This window comes from Biomphalaria glabrata, chromosome 3 (genome assembly GCF_947242115.1).
Source record: "Biomphalaria glabrata chromosome 3, xgBioGlab47.1, whole genome shotgun sequence".
NCBI classification, from domain to species: Eukaryota; Metazoa; Mollusca; class Gastropoda; family Planorbidae; genus Biomphalaria; species Biomphalaria glabrata.
The window spans coordinates 43,907,460-43,921,985 of record NC_074713.1 but is presented as its reverse complement, the minus strand read 5'-3'; the positions used below and the strand labels follow the sequence as shown (position 1 = coordinate 43,921,985).

The 14,526-nt window shown below is 36.4% G+C and overlaps 1 protein-coding gene across 1 annotated transcript in view; it reads left to right on the top strand.

Moving 5' to 3' along the window:
• Positions 1 to 14,526, top strand: part of LOC129924901 (chitotriosidase-1-like) — a 40,701-nt gene that overhangs the window by 11,816 nt on the left and 14,359 nt on the right. Inside the window, exons 5-7 of the mRNA XM_056022217.1 lie at positions 2,176 to 2,306; positions 10,124 to 10,235; positions 13,860 to 14,009. Of these exons, the coding sequence (XP_055878192.1) occupies positions 2,176 to 2,306; positions 10,124 to 10,235; positions 13,860 to 14,009 (393 nt within the window). The remainder of the gene's footprint in view (positions 1 to 2,175; positions 2,307 to 10,123; positions 10,236 to 13,859; positions 14,010 to 14,526) is intronic.

The following is a 14,526-nucleotide window of genomic DNA, read 5'->3' as shown; positions in this document are numbered from 1 at the left end:
ATTCTAACAAAATTAATTTTTCAATTATGAAACATTTTCAAACCGATACAACGGTCGACCTCGAACTTTTCCCCTGTAGCCAATGAGTTAATAGTTTTTTCTCATTTATATACATGCATACTAGAATTGCTCGCTTAAGAGTATAGGAGATAAAGGAAATAAATAGATGTACATATATATGTCTCCTTCTGTCTTGGAAGACAAGGATGCGCCACTGGCTTTGATTACGTCTTAGGATGGGCAGAATCTGGAGTGACTGATCAAGCCAATTCTAAAGCGGCAGAGTTTGCCACACTTCGTGCATGTAAATGCATCTGTCCTAGGGCTAGCTGACAGGGCAGCTTTCTTTTTGTTTCTCTTGGCTGACGCAGCTTAGTTTTCCTTGGACTCGGCGAAGTTTTAACCATCACGTACAGTCTGTCTCCATGCTGTCCGGTCTTGGGCTATCTCCTCCCACACACTTTGGTCCTCTCCCGCAAAGAGCAACTACAATCTTCCAACTAAGAAGATGACACACAACTTTAAACTAAAACCTTAACAACATAAATCCCACACATTTACGCCATTGTAGTCACTACGACCACCATTAACAAACCGTAAACCATATCCTCTCTGAATGCCCTATCTTAAAATTTACCTTAGGCAGAGACCCAACTACCTCTACATCTCAACATAACCAACTCTCTGTACGGCAATGCTGAACAACTGAAGAAAACAGCACACTTTTTTTCCTTAGCATATATCTTCTTTGAATGCCCCTTCCTAATCCACCTTAGGCAGACCCTACTTCCACCACAGCCCAACATAACCAACACCCTGTACGGCAGTGCTGAACAACTGAAGAAAACAGCACACTTTGTTTCCTTGGCACAGTCTGCAAAAGAGCTCACAGCTCAGCAACAATAAAGCTGGCTAGAACAGGGGTCGGCAACCTGCGGCTCGCGAGCCACAAGCGGCTCTTGGATGTTAAGCTGCGGCTCTTTAGTTCCATGTGCAATTATTATTTATTTTATTGAAAAAAAAACAACTTTTAAAAATTGTTCTGATTCGATTCTATCTCGCAGCCACTTGTACTCGCTTTTCAGCACACCCCTCTCCATGTCTTGAAATGTAACATATTTGCAGCTGGAAGATATTAATTTTTTTTCTGCCTTATCACTAGATATAGATGAGTCTTACGACATAAAAGACACGGCACAAGTTGGCCTTTTTGTCAGGTATATGTCTTCCAAGTTCCAAAAAGAAGAACTTTTAGGATTGCTACCGCTCTCGTGACAAACCAGAGGAAAAGACAGGGCTAATGTCGTGCGAAAATACATTCAAGACAATAAAATCGATATAAATAAATCGTTTCAATAGCAACTGATCTAACCAGAAGTATGACAGGACAAAATAAAGGGGCAACTACGATTCTTTGGCGAAAAATTAAACCTTGACATTTTTACGTTTCACTGCATAATATACCAAGAAGCGCTTTGTGTCCAAACATTTCCGGACGAGATAGTTGAGGTCATGAATTTGTTAATCAAAATTGTTAACAGTATCTTGTTAAAAGCACTCAACCATCGTCAGTTTAAAGAATTTTTAACGAAATGTTCGGAAGTAAAAAAAATCTGGTGGCTCTTTAAAAACGTTGAAATTTTGTAAATTGTAATTTTTGGCTCTTCCGACTCAAAAGGTTGCCGACCCCTGGGCTAGAAGAAGAAGAAGAAGAAGTACGGCAATGCTGAACTATTCTGTGTCAGCTAATTAAACACTTAGTTAAACAATTAGTGTAGAGAATTAAGACTATAAAATCTTCTTTTTATTTATGTGGACTTATAAAGGCTAAGAATGCACTTTGTATGTAAATGTAAATCACATTTTTTTTAAATGGACTTTTTTATGCAGCGACTTTCCTACAGTAGCTTGCGACATGGAACTAAATTAGTTCCCTCAAAATGTTTTAAATAATCAAATTGTATTAATTTTTTGTTTAGTGCCCCCGTCAAGAAAAAAGCTGCTAACTTTTGTGCTTTTTGTCTGTCCGTCTGTCAGTACCTCAAGTAGCATAAAAGCGCTAAATTAAAATACTATTTATATAAAAAAAAAATTATGTAAAATTATTGTTTGAAATCGCATAATTGACTCATATGAATTCTAGCAGTATAATATAATTACTTTTTTTTTACCTAGGAGTTAGCCGATGCATTTAGATCCGAGTCATCTGCAACTGGAAGACCGAAGTTGCTTTTGTTTGAATCTCTCTACGAATCAACTAATATTCCACTTCTTGATTCTTGTTCTGATGTTATGGGAATATGTCGGTAAAGTTCTTATTTACGTATGTAATTTTAACATGCTCAAGTTTTTATACTGTCGGGATTTTCGATTAGAAATGAAACAAATTAGTTTTTACATTCAACATTACTGGGTTTGTATAATATTTAATACCTTCCTATGGGACGTTTTTTAATGACAAACAGATGCACTAGTAACTAGGGGTACAGCTTTTGTTACTGTCACTGGTTTGGAAGTCCGGTTTGCTATGGATAAATCTAAATTTATAATTGTAAGAGCCCTAATTCATTCATGTACTTACTGACACTGGCCATGGACGAAAAAAATACGAACATTTAACCAGTTCATGCTCTCTGTGTTCCCATATCAACTAAACTACTTTCATTTTCAAATCAGCAGCGATTTATTTTACCGAAAACGGTTCTGATTTTTAAGATTTTTCCTTTGCCAAGCGTTCTGCTTCTCTAGATCTTTCCTTTTCTAAGAGTTCTGCTTCTCTAGATCTTTCTTTTGCTAAGCGTTCTGCTTCTCTAGATCTTTCCTATGCTAAGCGTTCTGCTTTTTCTTTAATTCTTCACTGATCCATAGTCATCATCTGCTGAACATAAGTAGTCATTACCTTGCCGCGCAATTCTAGTTCCGTCTTTGCCTCTAGAATAAAAATTTTCTGAACACTTTTAGGTCGTCTTATGTTACCCAAACTTGTTTAACGAGTTATGTGCCCATTGTACCAACAAATAATATCACTTCTTAAATATTTTGAGCTCAACCTAACTCCGTATCTTCCAAAGATTTCGATATCAATATTTCTAGTATCATTTATCATCAATCTGCAACTGTATTTAGGCCCTTGGTGTTTAGATCACCAGCTTAGTTCTATAGTAAATCAACTCTAACTTTTTAATTAACTCACTATTATTGGTACAAGTATGTACCCTCTGGTCCGATTGAAATACGCTGTGCGACACAAGCACACTCCAATGATCACGTGTTACACAACACTGGTAAACATACCAATAAAATTGCTATATGGGCAATCAGGCTTCACCTCAATTGTCCCCCCCCCCACCCCCACAGAGCTAGTCTAGATTATACTAGATCTTAATTACCGCTTACCTGCTTTCACAACTGTATGTGTGTTTAAAATACTATAACTTAAAAATATGAAAATGAATATATGTAAATAAAATAAACACCCAAAATATTTTTCTATGAGTGAGACCTTTGTCTATAGCGAGACTAAAGGCAGTAGTATTACAAACAATTGATACACGACGCTACTAAAAAAAATGCTGAACTAAATGATTCACATTCACATAAAAAACGAATTAAAAGCTATACATCTATCTGGGCCTCTTGCTAGACTACACCTGCTAGACTACACCTGCTAGACTACACCTGATTTTAAGAGTATCCCCAAGTCACCACGATTCAACCTGGTCTGATAATCTAGCCAGTGGTCATGTGTCCTTACAGACTCTATTTATCCCAACGGAGAAGGAAGTTAAATAACAAGTATTTGTCTTCGCATCGTCGGCGATAACTTCCCAGTCAGTCTCGGATACACATTTTTTCTGTCTCGGCGGCTCACGGCTATGTGTCTTCAGTAAAGTTCTGGGCAAAACGACGAACGTTTCGGCTCTCCAATAGTCCTTTGGTACTGGTCAAAACGGCTCTGGTTCTTTGGTGATGCGCCGTCTAGTTCTGGTTCTCGGTGATCTGCCAATGCTGTGGCGTCTGGCTCCGGTTGCTGGTTCCGACACTGGCAAAATGGTTCCAGATAGCCGTCGGTAAAGAACGTAACTGGAACAGTCCAACATTACAGTGAAAAAGTCAAACAAGAGTCCAGTGGCAAAATAACGGATATCAGGTTATAAAGCACAGATTCAGCCAATCAGAACAACATTACCACACTACTGTTCTCGAGTGCCGTAGGTAGTAGGATGGCTTCTACGTAAAAGCTCTTTGGCGTGAAGTTAATGGTTGCTCTTGGTATTGCAGACGTGACCATTAAAGTTCGTACTTCAATTTTAACAAGATGCCGGACAAGCGAGATCTCTTCAGGACTGCTTCGATAGGACGCTTTCCCCTCCCTTCAACAACAGAACTGTAGGTAGTTGTTTCACTCTCAAAGCAGAACTGTTTCACTATACGATGCTCCAACGTACAAACGTCTACACAAAGTTACCTCATACGAGTTTAAAGCCCACTGGCTTTACTTCGCCGACGTGGCTAGAAAATCAAGGTCTAGCTGCAGTCTAGGCCGATGACTTGATCTTCTGCCTCTTACCTGAAGCTAAATTCTACAAAACGTCTGTACAATGACACCAGTAAACTTAGACGGATTGCCACTTGTTAGGCGCTTCCTCGCTGCGTCTTATGCAGATAAATCAAACGGAGGTAACATTCAAATAATGAAATAAAATAAATTTGCGAAAGGCCAGCAATATAAGATAATCGACGCTGATATTGAATGTCAAACAAGACGTTTCACTCTAAACCTTTTCCTCCATAAAACTGCCTCTCTCTAGAGCCTTCAGAAGTGGTCTGTTTACGTTCCACTCTAAACCTTTTCCTCCATAAAACTGCCTCTCTCTAGAGCCTTCAGAAGTGATCTGTTTACTTTCCACTCTAAACCTTTTCCTCCATAAAACTGCCTCTCTCTAGAGCCTTCAGAAGTGGTCTGTTTACGTTCCACTCTAAACCTTTTCCTCCATAAAACTGCCTCTCTCTAGAGCCTTCAGAATTGATCTGTTTACGTTCCACTCTAAACCTTTTCCTCCATAAAACTGCCTGAGCCTTCAGAAGTGATCTGTTTACGTTCCACTCTAAACCTTTTCCTCCATAAAACTGCCTGAGCCTTCAGAAGTGATCTGTTTACGTTCCACTCTAAACCTTTTCCTCCATAAAACTGCCTGAGCCTTCAGAAGTGGTCTGTTTACGTTCCACTCTAAACCTTTTCCTCCATAAAACTGCCTGAGCCTTCAGAAGTGGTCTGTTTACGTTCCACTCTATCTCCTCAAATCCTAGTCTTGTGTTATTAGTCGCTAGTTGCGTCATTGTCCCAAAGTCAAAACTTCTAATTATGAATCAAACAACTAATAGTGCCATAACAGTTACAAGTACGTGTATGTGGGTTTGATATAAGAGGGCCGTTTTAATTCAGCATAACAAACTACAAGTCATCGACCAAATTTATGCTAAAAGGTTAAAACGTGTGTGTTGGGGGGGGGGGGGGGGGGGGTAAGGGTTTCGGCCAAAATATTATGTTAGCGTTTGATACACAGGATGCAATAATAATTTTTTTTTTTAAGTTTCATACCGAAAACCATGAGACAGCCTTTGAAATCTTTGGATGGTTGGTTAATCCTGTGTACTCCCAGGGGAGCATAGGGCCGCAACCACATCTCTCCACCGAACTCGGTTCTGAGCAGCTTTCTTCATCTGCCCCCATCATGGCCCATGACATTCCATTACCCTCAGCCCCACAGATGACTGACCTCTTCCAGGTTTGCTTGGGTCTGCCCACTTTACTCTTCCCTAGTGGTTTCCAATCAAGTGCCTGAATTTGGACAAAGAGAGGAAAAGTCAATGAATGCTTGGAGATTGTAGGTAGCACTATTTCCTATGGCGTAGGGTGGAGGAATAAATTATACCGGTAATCGAATTCACGGGTGAAAAAATATATGGTTGGGAGGGGTAAGCGGGCCGTAACAATTATATATTAGTAATTTTAAAATTCAGGTTTTTAAAGGGGTCTGACAGGGGCGGAGCGAAAATATTGCTGGGGAAGTAACTGGTCAAACGTAAGTGTGTTTGGGACAGCCTTTCAAAGTGAGCTGATCCAATTAAACGTATCACGTACTAGAATATAGGTACTGACCAAAAAGAGTATTGCTGAAAAGTGAAAAGTTTTAATATAACTGTAAAAAGTACAAAGTTTTAATATAACTGTAAAAAAGTGAAAAGTTGTATTATAACTGTAAAAAGTATTATGTGAGCATTATGATTTAGCAGGATGTAAAGTGTTAAAAAAAAAAAAAAAAAAAAAAAAAAAAAAAAAAAAAAAAAGCCAAGACCAAAAAATATCAGAGCCTACCAAAATTTGAACTAAAAAACAAAATAATAAACAGAGAGTGTAAATAAGACAGAAGAATAGTCAATATAAATAAGACAGAAGAATAGTCAATATAAATATGACAGAAGAATAGTCAGTGTAAATAAGACAGAAGAATAGTCAGTGTAAATAAGACAGAAGAATAACCAATGTAAATAAGACGGAAGAATAGTCAGGTAGTGTAAATAAGATTATTTCTTGATTAGGAGAGATAAGTGATACTCAAATGTATTGGCCTGTTATAGACATAAGTTGGGAAGCGCTGGCCGCCGAACCGGGGACCGGGGTTCGACTCCTGGTAAAGACTAGATTTTTTTTTATTTCGGGTTCATTGGTACCTCTTATTCCACCCAACTCTGATGGGTATCTGACATAAGTTGGGGAAAATTAAAGGTAGGCCCACATAACACCCTTGTTATAGTAAATCACAGAAACAGATGATCTTTACATCAGCAGCCCTATAGACCACAAGTTCTGAAAGGGGAACGATACTTTTACTTAAGACATAAGTTAGAACAAAAAAGAGAGGCTATCATTGGCAAAATAAACAATATATAGCTAGGGACTAAGCGCCGGGAGTAACCGGTGGGTAAAGCTAGTTAAATATAGCCTCTTTTGTAAAACGAAGTGACATTTGTTTAGACTAAAACCAGAAACAAACAAAAGAGCGTCGAAATAACTTCCATGTTTCACTATGGCTGAGCATTGTAAAGCATGACTACAGAAACGCCACTTGAAATTAAAAATTAAGAACTGTCTTACTAAAAGGGTAATTATAAACAAGAAAAAACATACATTTGAAATTTAAAAAAAAAAAACAAGATATGAAGATTTATGTCTAATTACAATGTCTATTTTTAGACTATCAAATAAATGTTTTAAAGCGACAAAATAAAATTTAAAACAAAAACAGAAAACATATTCTCTTAAACTTCTTCTTTAAAACATTGACCAACCTTTACAAGAGCAATTATTTGGCTCGTAATAACTAATAAATGATATATTTTTAATGGAGTTACTCCAATTACACACACACACACATAGACACACACACACATAAACACACACACACATCGACATTAAATGCATGTACAAATCTACGCAGAAAATACAAATTCTAATAATAGGCCCATAGACCCAAACGTAGATGGTGGTAAGCAAAATGATTTTTTATTTATTTATTGACCAATGTTATCATGAATACATTCAGGAATACACGCTGACGTATGTTTGTTCAAGATATAGTGTGTCTAGAAATCCATATCAAACATAATTTTTAGAATATTATATTCTTAGTCTACAATGCCTGTGTTCTTTATGGCAGTGAGAGCTGGGCAACTTACATGCGTCCAATTATAGCTTGCACTTATATATATATATCCTTCTTCGTTGTCGAAGATGAGCACATTTCTCATTTCCTATGGACTCGAAGATGACTGTAAAGTTCAATCATTGCTTTAAAAAGCTGGCCGCATACGTGGCATGGGTAGGTTTGGTCAGTTGTAGATAGGCCTGCTTCTTCTCTCATCTTTTTGTTGGTTTGGCGCTCTTTCGCCCTGGCCACTCTTCTTGCTTCATATCTTGAGACTCCGAGACTCAAAGCTTCACACCATTAGGAGCGAGAGCTAGTGCTTCCAAGCTGTGAATGTCGATATCGCATTCCTTGAAGGAGCTCTTGAGAGTGTCTTTGTAGCGCTTGTATTGGCCTCCCTGGGAGCGCTTTCCTGCACACAACTTCCCATACAGAAGTCATTTGGGAAGGCGTTTGTCTGACATGCGGACTACATGTCCCGCCCATCGAAGTTGGGACCTTTTTCTGTCGCATTGATACAGGTCATGTTGGACAGTCTTAAGATTTCTGTGTCTGGTATGTGGTCGGACCAAAGCACCTTGTGGATACTCCATAGACAGCGTAGGTGGAAGGAGTTTAACTTTTTGTTAGGACGGAGATATAGGGTCAAGGACTCTGACGCATATAAGAGTGACGGGAGAACCACAGCACTGTAGACTTTCAGTTTTGTGGATATGCTGAGTCCTCTCCGTTGCCAGACTTGTTCTTGAAGTCTGTCAAAAGCAGCACTGGCACGAGCAACACGGAAGTCAATCTCATCATCTAGGTTGGCGTTTGCTGATATGATGCTTCCCAGATAGACACATTTTTTGACGTTTGCTAATGACTGTCTATCTATGAGAATGTCTGGTTCTGTGACAGCTTTATTTGGAGGAGTTTGGTGCAGCACTTCTGTCTTTTTCACATTAATGGTGAGGCCAAAATTTGTGCATGCATTAGCGAAGAGGGACAGGCTAGCTAGAGAGTACACAGAATCCCTTAGTTTATTATAGCTGTTTTCCACGTCCTTGGTCATGTGCAGGGTTTTAATTTCACTGTCTAGTTTACTGATGAGCTCCTGTTTGATATCTGGGTTTGTGAGCTTACCAACATCTAGGCGCTTTGCAAGCTTCATTCTTGGGGCCGTCTGGGTGGTTTAATGCATATTTTTAGCTTGGATAGGATTAGGCGATGATCAGTCCAACAGTCAGTTCCGCATAATGCTTTGGTGACTTTGACGTTTTGTCTATCAGACTGTCTGACAATGATGAAGTCTATTTGATGCCAGGGCTTGCACCTGGGATGCATCCATGATGTCTTTTTTCTGTGAGGTAGCTGGAAAAGGGTTAAGCTTATTGTCAGCTTGTGGACTGTGCACATTTCAAGTAACAATGCACCATTGCTATATATATTTCCAACCGCAGTAAATTTGTCATTAGATAATAAGTGGAAGGGAAGATATTAATTTTTATTTGCGAGGGAAAATGTCTCAATATTTGTGACCGAAGTCATTTGTTTCTCTTTATTACATGTAAAATTGTATAAATGTTGAATGTATGGATAAGGTTAGTAATTATAATTTACAGAAATATTAGTGTACGCTTAATGAATATATAGGAGACGCGGTGGTAAAGAGCTTGGTTTCCGACCAGGGGGTCCCGGGCCTGAATCCTGGTGAAGACGGATTTTGACTCTCAGGATCTTTAGCGCGCCTATGAGTCCACCCAGATGTAATGGGTACCTGACATTAGTTTGGGAAAAGTAAAGGCGGTTGGTCGTTGTGCTGGCCACCTGGCAGCCTCGTTAACCGTAGGTCATAGATACAAATGACACGGATATATGTGTATATGTATATATAAAACCAATAATTGTAATTGAAAAAGAATTATGTTTGATAAAAATAAAAATTCAATTTGAAATATTTAAATTTAAAAAAAGACAAATTAATTTTAATTAAGTGCCCAATATTATTTTTTAAATGTTATTACTTTAAACGAACAAAACAAGACTTTGGCTTAAACATTCCTAGTTCATTAGTGAATTCAATGGGGGCCGCCTCTGAGTTTATGTGATAAATCAAACTCTCATTGTAATCTTGTTTAATTTTATATTCTATCGTCTTGATATCTTAACTCTTAACTCAGGATTGTATAGAAAATTTTGGACTAATTCAAAATGCTGTTGGAAATAAAGTCTCCATTAACAGCCTAGAGATATGTTTATAACTAACAGTCTTAATTGTCAAATGATAGATATACAACTAGCAAACATTTTAATTTATTTCTGTTATTATTAAAACTACAAGCTAACTTGTCAAGTTTTTTTTTTAATTTGAAATTCAACTTATCCATTTATTTTAATTAGACTTCTATCTATTTTTTTTTAATTCATTTCAGTATAGTTGACATGGTGACTCTGGAGACCTATTTTTTTTTTCCACTGAGGAATGTGAGTTATAGACACCATAGTAGATTGTTTGGAGAATCCCCTCTTGATCAACATTCTGTTGTGAGTTCACTATGCATTGCAATATTAATAACATAATGGTCTATGTATAGCTTTACAGCATTTCAATTTAGAAACGGGTCTGAATTAGTCTGAATAGAATATATAAAGAAAAACTAACTCTCAACCCTAGTTAGTTTAATTTGCCTAAATAGTTACTCAAGTAGCGATATATACTATTGGTTAGTGGATTTTTCTATGTATACCGATTTATAGAACATACAATGAAAAAAATGAAAGGTCACCGGAAAGCCCAAACAAAACATTATAACTATAAGAAACCAAAGTGTACATTCACACCAGACTCACTCATAATTTACATGTGACAAAGTTTATATCAGATTGTTCTTATTTAATGATTTGATTGCCAGGGGAACAAAAGAGTGTTTGTGTCTGTTTGTCTTTGCTATCGGTGTCTTGTATCTCTTTTGTGATGGTAAAATCACAGACTCATAAGCCAAAGGGTGATTTTTATTTCTAGAATTTTTATTTTTAATGCTCAGATTGCCTTACCAGGCAGTGATATGGAAACTTAAAATATTGCAGATGTGAGTGTGATAAAATATAGCCAAGGCCTTTTCGCTACGCACACCGTTAAGCGAAAAGATATCAGTTAATCTATGGCTATATGCTAACTTTTAATCGTCTGAAGCATGAGGCCAGCCTTGCGTTTCTGATACAAGAAATACAAAACTAAAACCTAAGAGTTCTTCTATACAAACTATAAGATAGTTATTTAGAGAAAATTTAGCAGATTTATGGTAGATTCTAAGATGTGAGAGGTATTAGTTTATGTGGTTTAAGATTGATTTGTTGGATTTAAATTGGATAAAAAAATAGCAATTATTAATTTACTTTTATATCATATGATCTTGATAAGCCCAAACAGATTATAACACGATGATTGTGTTATTTTAGCATTGTATTTTCTGTGTCCATGCATACCTTTTCTTTTCATAAGCCTTGAACAAATCTACTGACATTTGTGATGTTGCTCAATTAAGCTGTTTTCTAAAGAATTGCTGATAAAATTTACATCTTGGAAAAACTTTCTAACTTTGAGTCACTCCGTGGAAATAACAAGATAGCTAGAGATATTCGAGATAGTAAAATCATTTTGGTAAACTCTTTAATGTCTGTACCTGTACTGATAGAACATGTCATTTAAAGTAACTACACTGGAACTGTAACCTTGCTTGAAAGGTTTTTAGTTCGTTCTCTTCTGAAATATCATTTCAAGAGACTCTGTTTGGAACCAAAATGGAACAGATATTGAACAAACTTAGAGCAAGAGCATGCAATAGATTTCAGTTAATATTGTGAAGTATGACATTTGAAATATGGTGATTTTATCTATGTTGTCTTTCTAGAAGACAAGTTCTTGTTAGATTTAGAAAACTGCTTCACTAGAGGTCTTTTTGTACCGGACGCTCTTCATTGTGGACTAACAGTGCCGGAGTGAATCACACTCTCTTTATTACCTCGTCACTAAGACCTTCTTGAAAAATATAAACTAGAAAAATAACATTTTTTTTACATGTAATATTAGTATAGTTGTCACACATTTGACTTCTAAGCGAACATGCTTGATTAAGATGTGTGAGCTGGATTTACCCTACCGATACTAGTTATAACATTATTGTACATTATTACCTACAAGAGAAAGATGAGCTGATCGATGAAAGATAAAAAATGTTAATGAATTAGCATTTTTAGCTGACGTTACTAGCCCTCCAATAATATTTAATGAAGTTAGACGGTTTATCTGTTAGCTACAAAACAAAGATTTTAGTTAATATCAACATTTAAAAAAATGAATAATGAAGAATATATTGATATTTGCTTTAAAGATTTAGCTAAAAGGGAATACTGAATGCTAGCATTTGTACTTCCCATTTCACTTAGTGAACAAAAGAATTTGTAGAAGGCTAATAATATACAATTGGAAGACTATAAATCTAATAAAACATTCTATACTGAAATAGAAAGTTGATTAACATTTCTCAGTGCCAGCTACTTTAGAAATGTTTACTTTTCCAGAATGTTTACTCATCACTTCAAGCAAACATACAGTAATAACATAAAGTAATAGCATAATTTGAAGAACTGTCTGTTGCTTTCAGTACCAAATGAGTCATTCGATACCATGCTTCCAAGATATCTGAAGTGATCTGCCATTTACGGGGATCTTTGGGGCTGAGTAGGCTTTATTGGGTGAATTCTAGAACATAACTTCTTTTTTTTTGTTGTTGTTGTTGTTTTTTGTTGTTGTTGTTGTTGGGGGGGGTGTTTTCTGCCAATTTATTTTTCTTAAAAGTAAAAACAAAATCCATGTTTTAACCTAGAGATATTGCATTACTTAATCTTATCTTATCTTATCTTATCTTATATAATACAGTTGTTACTTTAAAAAAAAGATGATTACATCCTACACGTCATGGATGTTAACCAATGACCTAAATTCTGCCAAGTCACTGTTTGTTTGTTTTTTGTAACAATCTGTCCTAGCATATGGGACGAGGAATGTGCTTTTATCTTTTGCGTCTTTCTGTGTAATTTTATTAGGTTTTGTTTTTGTATTTGAAGATTATGGTTCAGTGTTTTATGTATAATTGCTACTTTACTTTTGAGTCTTCTGTCCTGAAGGCTTTCTAAATTTAGTGATTTTACTAAAGGTGTTACTCTAGTCAAATTTGAATATTCGTTTGTTATGAATCTGACTGCTATATTTTGTCTGTTCCTGTTTCTTAATGTTTTCTTGAGATGAAGGACCTTAAACAGAGGATGCATATTTTATTATTGGCCTAACCAAGGTTAAATATAATTTTAGTTTTATGTTATTATTTTGCTTTATAGAAATTTCTTTTAATAAACCCTAGTGCTTTATTTGCTATTTTTATAGTTTCATCAATATGAGGATTGAGGATTTAATGACAGTTTTTCATTTATTATAAAACCTAGGTATTTTGCGTTTTTCGTCTGTGTTAGTGGTTTACCATAAATAAGATAAGTGGAGTTAATTTGCTTTAGTTTTTTTTTTTTTTTTTGTTACTCTTACTAACTGACATTTTTCTGGGTGGAAAAACATACACCAATTTGATTCCCATTTTTGTAATTCATCTAATTCTCTTTGTCTGTATCTTGTGTTGTTTTTATTGTTCTATATATTATGCAATCATCTGCAAATAATCTGACTTTTGTTCCTAAACTAATGCTATTTGGTAAATCATTTATGTAAATTAAAAACAGTAGTGGACTTAAGACTGTTCCTTGAGGTACACCTGAGTTTACTGTTATCAGTCTTGATTAAGAGCCATTTATTATTACAGCTTGTTCTCTCCCTATCAGAAAATCTTTAATCCACTGATGCAATGGACCATTAATGCCGAAGTATTTTAATTTTTTAAGCCAACTATGGTGGTGAACTTTGTTAAAGGCCTTGGAAAATTCTAATATCTAAACCTTTCGAAAAATCATCAATTAGTCCTATTAGTTGTGTTTTTTATCTAATGTTTCGTACTATAGAATGAATGAATTTACAAATAGCAATATTATTGTCTGAACGTAACCATTTGAAAAGTTACACTGCAAATTTATATATATATATACTATCTTGTATAATTTCAGAACTTTGTAACCAATTATGTGCTTTCAAAAGGATGTGCCAAAGAAAAACTGCTTATTGGTGTTTTGCCAGCTCCTCACACGTTCAGATATTATGCTAGAATATATCCTGAGGGATTGTACTTATCTGCGGGAGTAAGGTCCTATGATATCGTAAGTATACAATTTTTTTTATTAGCAATCCATTCTATAATATACATAGCCACATTGACTGACTGACTTTTTAAACCAACATGTCTTGTAAATAGCATGTGTTGCTGAACACATAATTACATACCTATATTCCTGTAAGCTTTCATCAAGCCCTGGCTATAATAGAAAAAACAGAAATGGAAAATGGTTTGAGTGCTGGGACAAGTCCCAAAATGCCCGTGGAGTCTGGGAGCGCATGAGGCGCCCTGACCGCACTTCCCCGTGGTGGAGGCTGTCCAGGCCTGAGCAAGCTATTATAGCACAGTGCAGGACAGGCCACTGTCCTGTTGGCTCATATTTCTCGCGGCTATGGCCAAATTTTGATTCACGGTGCCCCCGCTGCGGGGAAGAAGAGGAAACCGTGCCTCATATTCTGTTTGACTGCCCCAGACTTGCTGATCTCCGTCTCGACAGGTCTGGGAAACCCAAAATTCTCGACCTGTATGGCGACATTTATGCACTACGCAAGACAGCAGGG